This window comes from Microtus ochrogaster, chromosome 15, assembly GCF_000317375.1.
Source record: "Microtus ochrogaster isolate Prairie Vole_2 chromosome 15, MicOch1.0, whole genome shotgun sequence".
Taxonomy (NCBI): domain Eukaryota; kingdom Metazoa; phylum Chordata; class Mammalia; order Rodentia; family Cricetidae; genus Microtus; species Microtus ochrogaster.
In genome coordinates this window covers 27274911-27294197 of record NC_022017.1, presented here as the reverse complement: position 1 = coordinate 27294197, position 19287 = coordinate 27274911, and the positions used below count along the sequence as shown (strand labels likewise).

Here is a 19287-nt window from a genome sequence, read left to right as displayed (position 1 = left end):
AGGATCCCAGCAGGAAGGTTCTGGTCCAAGCCCTTGTCCACTTAGAGGTGAAGGGTGAGTGGACAGGAAGATAGTGACTCAGGCTGAGAGAGCAGGATTGGGCTAGGAGGTTTGGGCTGGTAAATCACCTTGGTGTTTTACCTGCATGCATGTCTATGTGAGGATGTCAGATCCTTGGAACTGGAGTTATAGACAGTCATGAGCTGCCATGTGGGTGCTGGGAATTGAACCCGGGTCTTCTGGAAGAGCAGACAGTGCTCTTAACCACCGAACCACGGGGTGTTATATAGCCCAGGCTGGCCTTAAACTTGAATGATCTTGAACTCCTGCTCCCCAATTCCCCCTCCCTCTCAAGGACTGGGCTTACAGACATATCTCACCAAATCTAGCTCTCCCATATTTGTGAGATGAGGTCTGAAACTCACAGTTATCCTCCTGCCTCAGCCTCCAGAGACTACTGCTGTACTCTACCTTGCCTGACAGGACTGTCCCTTTCTTTCCATGTTTTGAGAGGAGAGATTATTGCTGTTTTATTTTACCTTGTATGGGGATGATTGAGAATTTTTTTTAAGAATTAATAACCCGTTTCTCTTTGCACGTAATTAAAATGTTCTCCAGTCTCTAGTTTTTGTCATTTTCCTAATCTAATTTGTTTTCGGAGTGTGTCGATTCCCCTTCCGAACACAAAACAAGGGGGATTTTTCTTCCTTTAATGTGACTGGGATCCAAGTGTCCAGGAATCATTTAAACTACATGATTTTCTCCTTGGTTAAATACAGCATAAGCAGGGCCACTGGAGGATCTTAAAAGGCACAACCCGAAAACAAGGCAAAAAACAAAACAACAAAAAAAAAACCCCTTCAAGTCATTGCTCACACAATTAAAAAATTATTCAGAATGGGATGAGGGAACCATGGTGTCAATGACCAGGCAGGCACAAGTCACCAAGATAAATGCTGTCTCACTGGCCTGGCCTATGCCTCCAGGCTCCACACGACTGGCTCAGAACCTGCCACAGGGGAGTTTTAGTCTAGTTAAATTCATCGGTAAACCACACCTTTCCACTGGAAGAAAAATTAAGAAAAACTATAGAATTTTCGCTGTGTGATTGGGTGGGTTCTTGGATCCTGGGACCCTGCTGGGGCCAGGGTGATGCATAGGGAGGGAGACCCTCTCCACCCAGCTTTTCTCCTGGGACCATCGCACTGCCTCAGCAGAGGGGCCACTGCTTGGAAAACCCCTTCTCTGGGTGCCTCCAAAAGATGTCCCTAGGTTAAATTGATGGTAAAGAAGGAATTTTCATCCTGTGCTGTTCTACCTGCTTAGACTTGCTGGGGTGTGGGTGTGGCTCTGCAGATGTGTTTGGGGGGTATGTGGGGAGGAGGTGGAGTTAGACAGGAATCCTTCCTGTTCCCCAAATCGAAAAAATAGAAATTTAACTTCCCTGTTTACAAAATACCAGCCATTGTCTCGTCCCCAGCTCAGCTACCGTGTAAATTCCAAGAATCTTGTTGGAGGGGAAAAAAATGTCTGAAGTATTTAAACATGTTGGACCGCACATGCATCTGTCCATGGCATCGTGGGCTTTTTTTTTTCTTCTTCTCCTCATGGTCTTCTCCCTCCCTTCTCTCTTCCTTTTTTACCAAAGTATATTCATCAAACTGCTGAGTTGGAAAGATTTGTAATGAGTTTTTGAGCTGTGTGCAACTGTGTTTTCCCCCCCTCTTCCCCCCCCTTTCCCTCTTTCTAAATCTTCATCTGACATTAAATAAAACAAATCCCAAACAGATTAACTGTCGCATGGTTCTGCTCTGTCTCTCCAGTCTGTTTGCAGGTCTGGCGGGGGACCCGGCAACAGCAGTGGAGGCGACGGCGGTGGCGGCAGCGGCGGTGGTGGGAGATGCCCGGGTGGCCCACGGAGGTCCATGTGGCGCTCTAGGTGGGATGCTGGTATCCTGAAGGCCGAGGCCCTGGCCCTGCTCCCCTGCGGCCTGGGCATGGCGTTCTCTCAGTCACACGTGATGGCGGCGCGGCGGCACCAGCATGGCCGGCTCATTATTGAGGTGGACGAGTACAGCTCCAACCCCACCCAAGCCTTCACCTTCTACAACATCAACCAGGGCCGCTTTCAGCCACCTCACGTGCAGATGTAAGTGCCCATGTCCAGGGACGGGGCGGGTGCAGGACTGTGGTTTCCTCCTGGCTTCTGGCTCATCCGTGAACACACACTCTAGGGGCTTGCGGACCAAATCTCTCTGTGCTATACTTGGGTTAAAGTTGGGAGGGACCCGAGGGAAGCCCCAGACTGGTGGCCCCGGGGACCCACACTGGCCCTTCTGACCCCTTTTAATTGGACTTGGTGAATTCTTCAGAAGTGTTTGAAAGTGAGATGATTGTACAGAGAGATTCAAGATTTGACAATGGAACCAGAAATTTCACAACCCACAGGCTCACTTGTTCTGGGGGCAATGTCGAGGGGCTGAATTTCAACCCCTAGTCTGACTTGCTCCGACAGGGAGACTGAGTCACAGACAGGGAGAGGGTCTTGCTGTAGGACCAGTAGTAGGTTAGGACCCCATCCTGGATGAGTTGTCTCCTCTCCCTTTGTTGGACTCCATGCTTCTGAAGTGTTCTACAGAGGAGGCCAGGGGGTCCGGGAACACCTCCTTTCTGTTTCATACACATTCATAGCGTCTCATGTGCCTTCTGGGTCAAGGTTACCTTGATCCCACACAGAGTGGGGAGAGACTGATGGCTCTCTGCTGACGGAACGAGAAGCTAGCAGCTATGGCCAGTGTGACCTGTGTCCTGGGGTTGCTAGAAGGCCCTCTCAAGAACATTAGGTTATCTCTGGGGGTGCAGACACTGAGCATCCTGTAGGGGCTGGAGCCCTACTTCTGAGTAGTGTGTGGGTTCACGAGGTCCCAGCAGCTGTCACTCAGGGTCAGCGTACAATGGGTGAGTTGCTCAGATCCCAGCATGCAGAGGGATGGGCCAGTGGAGTGGTATGCAGTCCTTCCTTTCTGTGTGGCTGCCTGCAACCCTGTTCTGTTAAACAGTGTTCTGGGGAGATAATTCCCGGAAAGAAAGGCATCGACGGTGGCCGTCGTGTGGTCTGGAGTGGGGGTTCCAATGTGGGAATACCTGCTTTCCCAGCAGCACTTGCTGGAACAATGCTCCTTCCTAGAGGCTTCATCCCACGTGGTCAGGAGGTGCTGTTTTTGATGGGTTTCTAGCTGAGTACTATGGAGGATTTAAGCAGCTGAGCGCACCATTGAGGGCATGGTGCTTCTTGGTCTTTGGCACCTAGCAGCCTGGTAGGAATGCTGGGGACAGAGGCCTGCCTTTCCCTGCTTAGATTTTTGTTGTTGTTGTTGTTGTTAGGACTGGAGATGATGATACTCAGGTCCCTGATGCTAGGGTTGGTCCTGTCCAGTGGGAATGTGGGAAAGCCCCAGGCCCTCAGGCAGAATAGTTGGTGCTGATGGGAGTATACACTCATTTGTGGGTGTCCTGGCCTCAGGGATGTTGCCCTCTGGGGCTATTGGGGAATGTGACTGGGTTGGGTCGACCCGACCCGTGGTGACCCTAGCCTGAGGGAAAAAAAAAAAGCCACACAGATAAGACAATAAGAGAGGAGAGCTGAGGAGGGCCCATCCAATTTGGAGTGTCTGGGAATGTCCTTCTGGATGAGGTAGATTCTAGTTGAGACCTTCAGGATTGGGGGACGATTGGGAAGGGGTATTAGGGTTCCCTGGGCTAGGGAGAAGGAGTGTAAGGGTAGAGCCCCCAGAGGGCTGGAGAGGGTGTCTGAGAATCTCAGAGGTGCCTGCTGGGTAGAGGAACCCCTGAAGGAGAGGTTGGCTACAGGCCCTGGGGCAGGGCAGTGAGTCGATGAGTGAGAGAAGGTGCCTGTTCCCGTTTCACCAGGGGACAGTGGAGGCCGGTCCTTCCCTTCCCTCTCCCTTCCTTTGTTCATTCATTCAAGTTCCCTGGGAACAGTTAGGCAGCTTGCTGGTTAGAACCATGGGTCCTGGACTGGTCTACCTGGGTGGGGCTCTCACCGTTTGATGCCTCAGTTTCCCCAACTGCAAAGTGATGTTTACAGTGATGCTGAGGATGCAATAGAGAAGTCCCCGTGCAGCGGAGTCACGCGACCAGCTGGTGGTCATCATAGCACGAGCCAGGCCTGGGCATGGAGCTTAATGCTCGAAGTGATCAGAGGCAGCTGCCTGCTCTCACGGGGCTTCCGTCCCAGGCGTCTGCTGATGGGCATCTGTAGGTCATCAGAGCAAGGCAGTGCGTGACACTTGTAACAGCAAAAGCCATGGAGAAAAAGCATGGCAGCTTTCCTGTCTGTCTGTCTGTCTGTCTGTCTGGTGTCTTCCTGGTCTGGAACTCTCCTGTTTGGCCTGCTTTAATAGTCAGCGAGAACCTGGCTTCCATGAGCAATGGGGCTGAGTAGCCCACTGGGAACTGGAGGAGGCCTGCAGGCTGTAGGGGATTCCTTCACACGTGGCCACTCTGCCTCCAAGAGAGGTGTGCAGGGTGGATGCTGCTTCCTGCTTGGTATCTCATCACTGCCATGGGCTTTGTCTCTGGGGTGAGGGAGTAAGGGGGAGCCCTATTTAATAAATCCACAGTTTGTATTTGATAACAGTGACAGTTCGACGTGGTCTCTCATTGAGCTGCGTGATTTGCTCAGGTGCCCCGAAACCCTGCTGGTAACTTGTCTGCTTTTGCCTGAGTGATGACTGTCTGCAGCTGAGAACTCAAGCTGTGGCCCCTGGGGCTGAGAAATCCAGGAGATTCTGGGAGAGCCTTCCAGGCATCAGGACCCTGGGAATGCAGGTGTAAGAGTGGACAGTGAGCGGGAGGGACAGTTATTGGAGCCTGCCATGAAGGTATCCAGGAATGGGCACACTCGGTGCTAAGCAAAAACTCTTCCCTCTGCTCTTTTGGGGTTACTGGAGATATGGGTCAGAACCTTTAAGACTTCTGGGTCCCTCAGGTAGTGCTAGCTGCTGGAGTGTAGTCAGGAATAGCAGAGCTAGGTTGAGAGGAACCTCTGGCCCCGTTTCCCAGCGCTTGACTGAGTTGACACCTGACCCCTCCTTTCAGAGGCAGAAACTAAGGCTTTGGAAGGGGAACATGCACAGCCAGGACCCATTTGGCCCTGTGCAGTGGGTTTGTCCCGTCCACTAGCTGAGAGGCCACAGACTCAGACTGAAGCTGGGCAGGGGCCAGGGGCAAAGCAGGAGAGGACTCGGCATGCCCTGCATTTCTGGGTGACAGATACAGCAGCTGCTTCTGGTTTTCCAAACCTTCTAGCCTTCCTCCTGCCCCAGGTGTTATGTGTGTTTGCATGTGTGTGCATGTGGATATATGTCTGTGTATGAGTGTGGCGTGTACATGTGTATGCATGTATGTGTGCACATGGTGTGTATATGTGTGGTATGTATATGTCTGTGTCCATGTACATGTGTTTGCACATGTATGCATGTGCACACATGTGTGTACGTGTTGTGTGTGCTGTGTGAATATGTGGTGCGTGCACCTGGTGACCTGGTGTGTGTGCGTGTGTGTGTATGCTGTGGTATGGTATATGTGTACAAGAGTGTGCTGTGTGTATGCTGTGTGAATGTGTGATATGTATGTGCATCTGGCGTGTGTGTGTGTACTCGTGGAGGCCAGAGGTGTGGCTCCTCAGTAGCTGTCCACCTTACTTTTGTTGACCTGGATCTTACCACCTCCTTACCAAGAGCCTCTGTACCTTCCCAGTGCTGGGATTACAGGCATGAATCTCTGTACAGTTTTCACTTGACTTCTATGGACTGAACCCCGGGGTCCTTCTGCTTCTGAGGCCAGTGCTTTCCTGATGGAGTTATCACCTCAGCCCAGCCTCGGATCTTTGCACGGCTGTTGTTCCATGGCTTCTCTAGCTCTCGGCCCTGTGTACTGTGTCCTTCATGGGTCACTCTTTAGGAAAGTCTCCAACTCCTACTGGTCACACATGTCCTGGCCCTGTCCCAGTTGTAGATGCTCTTTCTGAGGGGGCGCAGTTCCTAGACACCTCTGCGCCCCCTGCCCGTGTCTGGGCCCTTATACAGCAAATGGAAAGAAAGGAGGAGGCAGGAGGGAGGATGAGGCCAGGAAGAGCCCTGGGGATGCGGGAGGGTCTGGGCTCCGAGGTGCTGCAGCCTTTGAGGGAAGCAGAATGGACCACCCCAGCTGGAAGGATCGGCTAGCCCAAGGCTGAGCAGTAGCAGGAAGTACAGATTGAAGGGTGTGCACCGGCAGGGTTGCCAGGTCACCTTGGAATCTGTCCTTCTTGGGCAGAGTACTAGAAAGAGAGGGACAGGGCAGCTGTGTTGAATGGACAGTCTGTTCACTTCCTGCTTTGGGCTTCAGTCTCCTCTTTTACAGGATTCTCAGACAACATGGCCCAGGCCCACAGCTGTCCATGTTACAGGAACCTCAGACTTCAAAGCACCTTTTTCTCTGGGGCACCTGAGGGACAATATGTCTCCTATGAGGCCTGTGTTGGTGTTTGACACCAGCCATGCTGCTGTCCCTGGCTTTTGGGGACAGAGCTGAAGGTGCTTTACCCACTGAGTGATCTCTGTAGCCCCCTGAAGTCAGCTTCTGTGGGGGAAACAACCTTTTCCCGAGCCTCAGTTTTGTCACCTGTAAAACGGGAATGCTGGCAGGCTACTTTGCCGAGGGTCACCGAGGGTCACCGGGAGGGAGGAGAGAGAACGTGTGAGTTCCGTGCTGAGCTCCCAGACGCTGGGAGTGGAGCGCGTTCTCTTTCCGTGCAAGGTTGGGCAAGCAGCTTTGCCGCAGAACTGAGCTGGGGAAAGGAGACGTTAGCTCGCTTGCTCTCTGGGGATCTCTAGGCTTCCATCTCCGCAGTTCTCAGAAGCCCCGGGGTGCAGGGAAGTAAGGTAAAGTTAATTAAAGAGCTAGGGCTCCCACAACCGCTCCTGTTGATGAGAGCCCTCAGCTGCCTGGTGGCCAGGTCGCCTCCTAAGGAGAGACTGCTGGATCCCACCACACTCCCAGCCCCCCTTCTTCCTTTCTCTCGATTTCTTTGACTTTGTAACTTTATGGCATCTATAAAGTGTGTGTGTGCGTGTGTGTGCACATGCGTGTGTGTGCACATGTGCATGTTTGCGTGTGTTGGGTGAGATGGGACAACAAATGGATGTGTTTGGTTTGCCTGGGTTTCAGTGTCCACTGGTATAGGTCACCCAGTGCTGATTGGCTGCCCATGGTCCAGTCAGCGCTGTCAGGATGGGCAGAGAGCACAGATGGGGGACCCGCACACCCTGAACCTGTTAGACTGTCTTGGAGAGGAGGTGCTGAGAGTCCCAGCGGACATAGGAAAAGTGAGAATTGCAGGGAGATTCGCCTTCCAGATCTGGTCACATACTGCCTCCTTCTGGAAGCTTCCAGGAACCCAGAACAAGGTTAGGGTCCTCTCTGGTCTTTAAGCCTTCCATTGCCCTATTAAACCGGGACCGCAGAGACACAATCTAGTCAAATCTGTGCTGCCTGCAAGCTGTGGGCTCCTAGTGGGCAGGACCCTTGCTCACTCCTACCTCTGGCCCTCACTGGCCTCAGAAGTTGGTACCTATTAGGAACTCAGTACTTGTGCTAATTGAACACAGAATGGTGGACGGTGAGAGGAGACGAGAGCCCAGCACCTTCCTGGCTGCCCATCATTGGACTCACTTGGCAAATTAACCTATCTTTCTAGCCGGCCTGTCTCCAAGCTGCTGAGGCTCTATCTTGGCTTAACAGCCCCCAAAGGGGGACCAGGGTACTACCCGCTGTGGTGCCTCAGAGATGGAGGAGAGGCTGGCATGGTGCCTCCACCTGCTGCAGATCCAGCTTGAGGAGGCACCGTACACATTAGCATGCTGAACCCATGTCTCTCATAAGGTGTTAATTAAATTTCTCCGAAGTATATTGTCTGAAAAAAAAAGGATAATTAGAAAGATGTCTTTAAAAGTATTTATGTAACTGATACGGTACTGCTTTTGGTTTGACGCATAATTAGATTTAAACACGACTCCTCGAGCGGCGTACTCGTTTGGAGAGGGCTGCTTGTTGAAATGTCATTGCGTTGTTTTTAAGCGTTGTGAGCCTGGTGAAGTCATTTAGTTGGGGATGCGGTATGCTCTGTGAGGAACACTGGACTGGGGGCCTAAGGCAGGTCCTCGGCTGTCTGCAAGGGCTCCTGGGAACGGGGATGGAGCTTAGTTAGCTATGTTCTTTTAATTTCTGGAGTGTTCTTGTCCAGGAAGGTGCAAACCCAGGCCACGGGTTCTGCTTGTGTCTAAGTGATATTGGCAGAGCTGGTTTCGGGGAGCTGGTTTTCTGACTGCAGGGGTGTTGTTTTACACAATCCCAGAAGGCTCTTGGTATCAAAATGACCACACTGTATTAGTCCTGGGAGAACTCTCACCTCTCTTTTGGTGGTGGGGGGAGGAGAAGAGAGGGAAGGGGAAGGGCCTCGCCTGCTGTTTTCCTGGGCAATGTGGCTTCCGCATCCTGCATCCTTCCAGCGCTGAGTGCTGAGAGCTCAGGACCAGTTAGTTCTTTTGAATGGACCAGTATTTCAGGCCACTCAGCGTCAGCGGGGCAATAGTGCCCCCCAGGGGTGGAAGCTGGTTTTGAGAGGTTGGGAAAAAAAAAAAACCAACCATAGGCAGCTAGCACAGGAGACAGTGATTCTGTGATTAAAACTCCACGGGCCCAGCAGTGATAGCAGAGCTGGAAACTGCCCAGAACCAGCTGGGCTGTAATTGTCGCTGCACGTGGGCATGGCGACCGGGCACTCGGAGGTTCTCTGAGGTTCTCACATTGCTATGATCAAACAAACAAATGAAGCAGACCAAGCAGCGTAAGAAAGGTTTATTTTGGCTCAGAGTTAGAGAGGGCACAGTCTGCCGTGGCTTGAAAGGCATGATGGAGGGAACGTGATGGAGCTGGTCCCTCTCTATCCAGAATCAGGTAGCAGGGCCAGGTGACTGCTGGCGTTCAGCTAGCAGGACTCCAACGGTGCTCCCTACATTCAAGATGAAACCTTTAGGGAAGGGTTTCACAAACTCCCAGTTCTGTGTTTCCTTGGTGATCCAAAATTCCATCAAGTTGACAATGAAGATTAGCCCTTACACCATGGGACAGAGTGGAAACTGAGGCACAGGAGACAAGAATGTTTTTCTGGACCTGCCAGAAGGCTACACACGGCTCGTGTCCAGTTGGCTTGTCTCCGAGTTGCTATGACTGGGAGCATGGAGTGGTTGTATTTTGAGGACCCACTACCCAACAAGGTCACAGCTCTGTGACCCCCGTAATCCACTGCATCTTCTCTCCCCGCAGGGTGGACCCAGTGCCTCACGATGCCCCAAAGCCACCTGGCTACACACGCTTCGTCTGTGTTTCTGACACCCACTCAAGGACAGACCCCATCCAGATGCCCTATGGTGATGTGCTGATCCATGCCGGAGACTTCACGGAGCTAGGGCTCCCAAGCGAGGTGAAGAAGTTCAATGAATGGCTGGGTAGGTCCTGCTCACGGAGCGCACCTGGTGCTTGGGAGGACTTGGCTCCTGGAACGTGTCATCCCTGCCTTGCCCTGCTCCTCCTAAACCTGCCCCTGTGCCTGCCATTGAAGACGTCCTTGGCCTCTCAGATTGGGTGTTGTACCTTCCTCCCATGCTACCCTGGGCTGTGACATCCCACTTGTTTGTCGAAGTCTTTGGTATTGGAGGCCTTCCTAAAGGGACTTCCTGTGTAGGGGCCACCCATGTGTGTAGCCTTGAGTGTCTGGCACAGGTGCTCACAGTGCAACTGGTAGATCAATGAATGAATGGCTGAGTTGGTGCGTGAAGAATGACTTTTTGGGAACAGTGATGCCAGGGCAGGTTTTTTTACTCATTTGTTTGTGGCTCAGTCTCCAGTGAGGAGACCCTGTCTGCTCTGTGGCCCCATGGAGTCACAGGGACCTGAGGTAGTTCATCCCGTGGGCATCAGCTGGTGTTGGTGGAAAAAACTGAGCACAAGTCACAGATAGGGCTTTGTCCCAATGCTTTTTCTTTCCCAAAATAAAGCTATAAACTAACATGCTCCTCCCCCAGCAAGCGCCTCCCCCTAGCACGCTCCTCCCCTTAGCATGCTCCTCCCCTAGCAGGCTCCTCCCCCATCATGCTCCTCCCCCTAGCACGCTCCTCCCCTAGCAGGCTCCTTCCCCTAGCATGCTCCTCCCCCAATACCTAGGGTAGGGAATTTGCATGTTCTGGATTCTGTGGAAAAGAGGTGTGGCTCTTTCTCAGTCTTGGGGAGGGTTGGACAGATGAATGGCTCCCGTGCAGCCTGGTGCACAGGCCTGCTGTCCTGGAGAGAAGTAGGTGTGTCGATCCCTTCTGTAGGAAGCTCCCCAGACTGTCCAGTCCTTTGCTGTCCCTGGGTGTGCCCTGCACAGCTGCCTGGGATCTGTGGAGCAGGGGCCAGCCATGAGGCGGGTAGCTGTAGTGAGTGAGAGGCCTGGCTCTGCCCGTGGAGACAAATATTTACTAGCAGAGCTTTTCTTCCACTTGGCAGGCCTGGCTCTTTAAATATTGATTTTTCAAATGAGGAATTTTAATCCAGGCTCATTTGGGCTAGAACGTGGGAAAGCTAGGGTAGGGGAGTATGTAGCCAAGGCCAGTGGTAGCCAGGTGCTCCCTGGCCATGCTCTGGGCTGCCTCCTTCAGGGTTCTCTATGCCCAGGGTAGCTCCTTAGAGCTACCCTCTGGCTGGGTCAAGGTCACCACAGGCCAGATACCTACTGTGTGCCAGGCTGGCATGACAGGTTCTTTTTTATTCTCTGTCTTGGTGAAGTTGTGGCCATAGTTTTGGTGAGATGTTTCTTTGTGCATTTGCTTTTGACAGATGAGACTTCATGGACCCTGCAGTATGGCTCAAATGCTTGAGCTGAGTGGCCTGTTGACCTGGATTGCCAAGGGACCGTGGGAGTGGGCTGTGACTTTCTCCAGGGCAGGGAAGTCTTCAAGGGAGACTTGACTTGGAGGCTTGGGCCTTGACAGAGGAGTTGAGAGTCAGCACAGGGTGTGATCAGATGGTTTGGGGCAAACATGGGACCCCAAAGACTTCCTCTCACAAGCCTCTCTTCTTGGCTGCCTTGAAGCCTTTGGAGAGGCCTGGGGTGTCACCATGTAGGGTGCAGGCTGGAGAGCTGGAAGCTGACCTCTGTTCTTGTTCCAGGACCAGGAACCAGCCCCTTGGTGGAAATGTTATTGGCTGCTAGAGTACTGCTCCTGCTGGGAGAAGAGAGACTCACAAGGGCTTGGAGATTCTGTCTGGGAAATAGTCGTGTGTGTGTGTGTGTGCGTGCGTGTGCGTGCGTGCGTGTGTGTGGTGCATATGGCTACAGCGTGCGTTTCCTGAGGGTCTACTATGTGGCCTCCTGTGTAGAATCATCCCCTTCAGCCCTGATGACCCGAGGGAGCAGCTATTGCTAGCTCCATTTCACAGAGTAGAAAATCAGGGCCCCAGCGAAGCAAAGCAACTTGCCCAAGGTCACACAGCAGCGTGTGGCCGAGCTGGGGTTCACATAGTAGGTCTCTGCTGTGGGGCTCTTTGTTGCATCCCTTGCTCTGCTTAAGAACTAATAGAGTGAGTGTCCGGGTCTGACACCCTGGTCTGCTTCCTGAACGGGCGACAGTGGCAGCTGGAGGTCTTTCCTGTCCGGACCTCAGTTACCCCATTTTGCACCGTGGCCAGGTGGGACTACCTGATCCTCCTCCAAAGCCAGGCCAGAGCCTGGTGTGGGAGAAGCAGTTCAGCTTTGTGTAATGTGGCGTGGAGAGCACGTTACGGTTGCTTCTGTGAACTGGTATTAGCTGTATCAGGGAGTGATATGAAAGGAGTGGAGGAGAGACGCTTGTGACGAGGGGAGCCGACAGGGCTGGCTGTAAATGCACGTTAACCTCTCTGCTTCTGAGTGTTGACATGCAGTCGCTGCTGTCAATTGTCTCCACAGACAGAACAGACAGGAAGGAAATGCTCTTTTGACTCACCTTGGGAGAGTCCATAGGAGTCGGCATGCCTCAGGTGCTGGGGACAGTGGGACGAAGAGTCCGGGGCCCTGCTTGGTCTGTTGGGGAGATGGTGGTCCTGTCAATAGAGAGAAGCAGGAATCTGCCGAGGATTGACCTGGGGACCCGGGGGTGTGATAGTTCAGGACTTTGGCTGGGTGGTTCTGGAACACCCTGAGATGGGCAACCTTGGGCCAGGCCTGAGGGTGGACATAGGGTAGATCTTGCAGAGCTGGGGAAGACTTAGGGTGGGGGGCATGGCTGCCGTAGGCCTTGAGGTGGGACAGAAAACCAAATGAGAGCCATGTAAGGAGGGGCTGGTTAGGAATTGGCGCTGATTCTAAGGGTGACAGGGGCTTTGGGGCTTAATGGGGGAGGGACTCTGTGTCATCCCAAAGGCAGATCTGGATAGCAGAGTCAGGGTGATGGCATCATTGGCAGATACTTGGAAGGTTCCAGAATGGATGTCTGGGTCAGAATTACTTCCTTTGTCATGGCCTTGTGTTTTTCTGGTTCCTTAAGGGAGGCGTGCAGCAGAGAGAACAGAGCTCATGGCTCTGAGACCTGTCCTCCTGAGATGTCTGTCCAGGAGGAGTGGGCGCCATGCCTGAGAATCCCACCTGGCTATTCAGCCATCCCAGTGTACCATGAGCCTTTCTTGGCCTGCAGGCCGTGCCACCTCCCAGGTCCTGAGCTGAACTCAGGCAACGCCTTCCCTACCTGCTGGTCTCAGGGACAGATGTGAGGTTTCCTTCCAGGCCAGTTCCTGACGGAAGGGAGATTTAAGGCTCAGACTTTCAGTGAGGCAGTGAGACCTGAGCAGGGCTAAGCAGCCCGCCCCTGCCTCTGAAGTGCTGCCAGCAGGCAGGAATGCCTGTGTTTCCCTCATTCCAGGTGTCTGTCTAGGTCCTTGGAGGAGTGAAGGAGGGAGTTGCAGGCACCCCTGTTTCTCCTGTGACTGTCTCAGGAAGAAACGGCTGAGGGCAGGTCCTCCAACTTTTCTGAGTAAAAGAGGAAAATGCCAAACTTGCTGAATGGAGCTAAGGAACTCCTTCTTCTGCCTCCCCTCACCCCATTCCCAAGGCTGCTTGGTTCAGGGCTGAGGACACCAGGCTAGATTCTGCTACTGCCACAAGATCGATGACAGCCCCAGCAGGGAAGACATCCGCTCATTGCTGGACTGCCCGGTACTGCCTCCTGGTCCCTAGCTGGGAACACATGGTCTATGCAGCCTTCATCCCCATTTCCAGCTGCAGGTATCAGGTACCTGCATGCCCTAGGGTGGGCCAGAGGCCGAGGGCAGCTTGCTCCTCCCCATCCCTCCCCCCAGTCTCTGCTCTGTGCACCTGGCACCCGACTGGCACTTCTGCACAGTTCTTCCTCTTGGCCCCTGAGCCTTCTTCCTCATTGCCTCTCCATCACTTTTTTGGGGCCCCGTCCTGATCTATGAAGGGACAACCCTTTGTTCCTTTTCTCTCAAACACCTCAACCACAGACAGTGCCCTAGCTTCTACTCCTATGCTGCCCCTAGGGGACTCCACTTTCTCCAGGGCCAGTAGACAGTTAAGGCTCCCAGAACCTGTCCCCCCACAGGTGTCGCTAGACCTCCAGACCCTTCCCCACCAACACACACATAGGTATCACTAGGCCTTCAGGCTCGACTCCACTTTCCTTAGCTCTGCTCCACCCCCATGCATCGTGGCACGGACTACATCTTGCCACGTAACTGGTAGCTGGTGTCTGCCTATCTGGGCCCAGATGCCCATCCTCGTGGCCTCGCCACTCAACCGTGTCACTGGCTGAATGAGGCAGCCCGCCTGGCTCCTGTTCATCCCGTGGGCTCCTGTGCGCACTTCTGAAAGGGCTGGAGTTGGAGATCAGGCTAGCTCACCCAAGGCAGCTTAGCCTTGGACACGGACAAAAAGCTGCAGGGTGAGGTCTCAGAAGGGCACGGTGAACCGGCTGATTCAGTCACAGGGCCTCAGGCAGAGGAGGAAGATGGGGTTGGGGGTGGGGGCACTCTTAATGGAGTGTTTAGAAGTGTTATAATTAACTTTTCCTGGCACCCTGGCATAGAACGATAGAGAAGACAATATAAAAGGGGGCCAAGGATTTAGTTAAATAGAGCTCGCTCTTCTGCAAGGAAACCCTTAATTAAAGTCTGCGAGGGAGGAAGGGGGTGGGGAAGTGTAGGATTTACTGCACACCCGGGTCCGGATCTCGCCTCGTTTGTAGCCTTGCTGTGGCTGTGTTGAAGGCCCGAGGGCTGTACCTCTTGCCTCTTTGCAGTTCAGGGGGGCAAAGGAGCCAGGGAAAAGGAGTGACCCCGCCAGCCCCCTGCCCAGTGGACCCTGCTCAGAGTCTACCTCTTCTGATTATTCCTGTGGAAAGTGTTTCAGATGCTGCAGGAGTTTGATGACCCTCCTTAGACACCTCTTCCACACTGCTGATTGGCTCTCACCTGTTCATCCTGTGGTATGGTGGCTCCTATTGTCCCTCACCTCTTTGGAGGCCAATCTTGGACTTGGAGGGGAAAGGCTCCATAGTTCTCAGTGCTGGGGTGTCAGGATGGGCCGGCCTTATACTGACCCATGTCAGGACCCAGAGACCTTGAACTCAGGACCCTGGGACCACTGGTGGCTCTGCTCTCAGCAGCTTGTTAACCATTGCAATCAAAAGAGAGCCCTGAACCTTGCCTGTGGGACTAGAGTTTCCAGGTCCGTCCAGGGAAGCTGCACTGGATTTATGATGTTATGGCCCCAGCATGGGTTAGCAGGAGGTCTGCCTGTAGACAGGCAGGGGTCCTCCTTCAGCCCAGTGGACACATGGCCTGGGGTCTGCTGTGCCCCTGATAGGAAGATTCAGCAGTAATAGCATGGAAGTGTTGTTTTGACCCCTGAAGTTGTGACAGGTAACCCAAGTGAGAGGGCGGGATCATTGAGTAACAGAAGATTCCAGTCAACTCACAGAGCGTGTGTGTGTGTGTGTGTGTGTGTGTGTGTGTGTGTGTGTGTGTGTGTGTGTGTGTGTGTGTTAGCTGGCTGTGGTGGGAGCTGCCTGGAAAGACCCTTTGGGAGGGGCCTGTGCTGAGAAATCTCCAGTCGTGAATTCCCAGTGCTGGTAGAGGGTGGGAGCCCAGATCCGGACCACTTGCCACAGCAGCCTCTGGAGTTTAGCCTCTGCTCTGCTGTGGTCACCAAGGGCTTCTGGCAGGGCCAGGGCGGGTGAGGGTCAGACTGTGTTCAGGAGCCTCACCCACTGCAGGGTGGAGATTGAATACAACAGAATGGCTGCTGGGCCTGGGATGTTGGAGTTAGTGTCGGCAGACTCCATGGTGGCTCAGACTGACCTGGCAGTGCAGAGGGCCAGGGCCAGGGAGGGAAAAAAAACAAAACAGGGGGCGTTGCCCAAGGTGTGAGGGGGCAGACTGTTGACCTGGTCCTAGGAAGAGAACGAGGTGAGATAAACTCATCGTTGAGATAATGTGGGGATAAGGTGGTTAGGAAAAAAAAATCTAACCATGAAGGTGCTCACAGCGGCTGCCTGCACGAGACCTGCTCAGTATCAAGCCAGTCAGAGCAAATCTCCATGGGTAGGGGAGGGCTCCTAAGGCCCCACTTTAGCTGAGGAGTCATTGGCAGCTGCAGGTGGCTGGGGGAGGGGGAGTCATTCTCTTTGGGGCGTGGCTACTGGTAGGTTGCGGTTGCGCCAGCGGATGGCCCCCACCACGTGCATCTGGGCAGCACTAATTGAACACAGAGGGATAATAAATGAAGGAAAGAAAGAGAGAAGGAAGGAAGGAGAGAGAGAGAGAAAGAAAAAAGGGGACACAAATTAGGGTCCAAAGGAACTATAGGGGAGCGGCGAGGGTGGTATTGAAATACATTTTGTATGTGGATAACGCTGTCAGAGAACAAGCTAAAACAATCAAAATGTCCTATGTAACCGGGCAGTGGTGGTGCACGCCTTTAATCCCTCAGGAGGTAGAGGCAGGGATCTCTGGGAGTTCAAGGCCGGCCTGGTCTTAGAGTGAGTTCCAGGGCTGGCTTCATAGCTGTTGGGAAACCCGGTATTGAAAGATGTCCACTGTCCGTTGTTTTCTTTCGAAAGCTGGCAACAGTTGCTGCCATGCGCATGCCCTGGAAAGGGGGTTCCAGCTTATTGTATTGCACGTTCCGTCAGTGTTCAGACCTTTCCAGGGGCCCAGACTCAGGCTGCAATAGTAGATGCTGTAGTTGGCTCTTGTTTTTTATTTATTTTTTTTCTTTTTAAAAAAATATTATTATACTGGGTTACATGAGACCATTTTCATGAAAGTATATATAATGCTTTAACCGTGCCCCCCATTTGAAAAAATACTATTTTGTGTGGAAGGCTCTGTGTGAGGTCACAAGACAACTTGGTGGGGTCAGTTCTCTCTTTCCACCTTTATGTATTGCACGTTCCGTCAGTGTTCAGACCTTTTCAGGGGCCCAGACTCAGGCTGCAATAGTAGATGCTGTAGTTGGCTCTTGTTTTTTATTTAATTATTTTTTTCTTTTTAAAAAAATATTATTATACTGGGTTACATGAGACCATTTTCATGAAAGTATATATAATGCTTTAACCGTGCCCCCCATTTGAAAAAATACTATTTTGTGTGGAAGGCTCTGTGTGAGGTCACAAGACAACTTGGTGGGGTCAGTTCTCTCTTTCCACCTTTATGTGGGTTCTGGGGACCAAACTCAAGTTGCCTGGCTTGCACGGCAAATGTCATAACCTCATTAGCCATTGTGGTGACCTCGTTTTTCTGTTTTCCTTTTTAACACTGGGGCCTGGTGTCCTTTCTGGTGGCTTTTCTCGCAGAGTCTGGCAGACAGGGAGTCTGATGGGGTGGTCACTATCATCAGTGTGTGTGTGTGTGTGTGTGTGTGTGTGTGAGAGAGAGAGAGAGAGAGAGAGAGAGAGAGAGAGAGAGAGAGAGAGAGAATGGAAACCCAGTGCTGTGGGGATTGGCATTTAAAAATTAATTTTATATATTCTGTATTAAAAAAACAAAACAACCCTTACAAAACCAAACTGTGTTTCAGGGGCTAAAAGGAGAAAATTAACTTCTAATAAAGATGAAAGGCCTGAGATTGGAAGTTGTAGTGGGCAATTTTGGCTGGCCATAATTACAGTATTTTCATGGTAATGCATAAGCCCCTTGAAAGGTGTGCTTAAGCACTAATTACCTGTTTACAGGAGAGTGGCTTCTCAAATGAAATGAGACCCACTGGTGTGCGTGCCTGTGTGTGTGTGTGTGTGTGTGTGCGTGCGTGTGTGCATGTGTGCGCATGCGTGTGTGCATGTGTGCGTGTGTGCATGTGTGCGCGTGCCTCTGTGCGCGTGCCTGTGTGTGTGTGCCTGTGTGTGTGCACATGCATGTGTGTGTGTATGTGCACACGTGCGTGCATAGTGTGGTTCACTGTGGTATATTTTATATGTTTTTTGGTTTTTTAGGACCAGAATCTAAAACATTTATGTCTTAAATAACAGCAACAATAATAATAACGTTCAAAGAAGACAAATGTGTTTCTCTGAAGGCCCTGCACTGCCCAGGAGTTCTGGCATGGTTTAGGGTTTTAGTTTTTGCTTACTTGTGTCCCATCTTATGTCAGAGGATTTAGGATGGCTTATACACTAACAACGGCATAATAAAACACTCCAGTGTTTGCGGTGGATCAAAAGTCATCACCTGGAGTGTCAACACGGGGCTACGTGGCTCTGGGAGTGGGAAATCTGAGTTGAGCTTCCTGGGGGCCAAAGCGAACATGGGAACGTGCCTATGCCGTCACCTCGCTGCCGACTCTTCTTTAGTTCGGGTTCATCCCCAGGGTTCCACTCGCGTCTTTCCCTGTGGGAGGATCTTATCAAAAGAGTTTATGTGAATGACCACAAAAGTTTAGTGTTTTCTAGTGTCTAAAACATGTCCCCTTCTGTCACTCATTTTGAGCTTCCTATCCCTCCCCCTGTTACCCCTGCTTTCCTTCAGACCGATTGAAGTTTCTCTTCCGCTCTGCTGGTCTGGGAATTTCTTCTTCTTCTTTTGCTACCTCTACTTGGTTACTCACAGCATCTTCATCTTCTAGACGACTCTGGAGTAAAATCAGCCAGCATCACCACTGTCCCCATGGGTACCTGCACGGCCCTTTCCTGCTTCCTTTTGCCACCATCTCGCCGGTGTCTTTGCTACCCAGAGATTTCACCTCTTAGAAGCCCTCCCTGATGGTCACCCAGGACATTTGTTTTCCAGTTTTCAGGGCCTGCTGTCCAGTCGGCGTTTGCTGAGCACCTTGTATGGGTTGAGTTTGACTCCAGGTGCCAGGGATTTGGTGGTGAGCCTCTGTGAGGTCGTGGGAGAGGGCAGAACATGCAAAACCAGGGCTGTGATACAAGGAGGTGTGGAGGGAATGGCAGGAGAGGGTAGGGCCCTCAGGGAGGGGAAGGCTGAAGAGACATGAATGGATTGTCCCAGCTGAGAGGCAGCTGCTCTCTCAGGCTGAGATGGGGACCGGGAGATCCACAGAGCAGCTGAGTGAGGGTGGGACAAAGCCAAGAATTCAGAGCTTCAGGCAGAGGGCGCTTTGGTGGGCTTGGGCATGGGGTAGTGTTTGGACAGAGGAAAGGTGGCCTCAGTCCTTCTAGCTTGAACAGGTTGTGGGACAGCTGGGAGCCTAAGGCTGGAGCTCCTACACACTAGTGACTGTGTTCCTCTTCCATCCAGCGTCTAGGGAGCATCTTCCTCCCTGACTACACACTTTGTGCTAGATGCTGGGTGGGTGGACAGTGGCAGGAACCCACGGAGACACCCACGCCAGAGACGTTAAAACAAGAGGATGAGGAGACAGCAGAGGGAGAAACTGGGACCAGGGTGGACCGTTCTGGCTTCAGTCCCAGCTCTTTTTGCCTCCCAGATGTGGCACGGGGGACTGCCATCTGCAGTGGGGAGTGTGCCGAACCTCTGGATGGAGGATGCGGCATGATCCTGACGTGTGGCCCGACCTTCCCTCTCACTTCAGGTTCAACAGCACTTGTCAGCTCTTGGTCAGGGAGTGTGTGTTTGTTACCTTTCTCTCATGACTGTGACGAAGCCAACCACAGGGAGGAAGGTTTCCTTCCAGCTCACAGTTCCAGGGCTCAGTCCGTTGTGGCAGGGAAG

The 19287-nt window shown here is 52.5% G+C and overlaps 1 protein-coding gene across 3 annotated transcripts in view; it reads left to right on the top strand.

Moving 5' to 3' along the window:
* Mpped1 (metallophosphoesterase domain containing 1) overlaps positions 1–19287 on the top strand; it is a 77930-nt gene that overhangs the window by 10181 nt on the left and 48462 nt on the right. For all 3 annotated transcript variants that reach the window (XM_026782787.1, XM_013348894.2, XM_026782788.1), the window contains exons 2-3: positions 1824–2149; positions 9391–9572. In XM_026782787.1, coding sequence (XP_026638588.1) covers positions 1926–2149; positions 9391–9572 — 406 coding nt within the window. In that variant the 5' untranslated portion in view covers positions 1824–1925. The remainder of the gene's footprint in view (positions 1–1823; positions 2150–9390; positions 9573–19287) is intronic.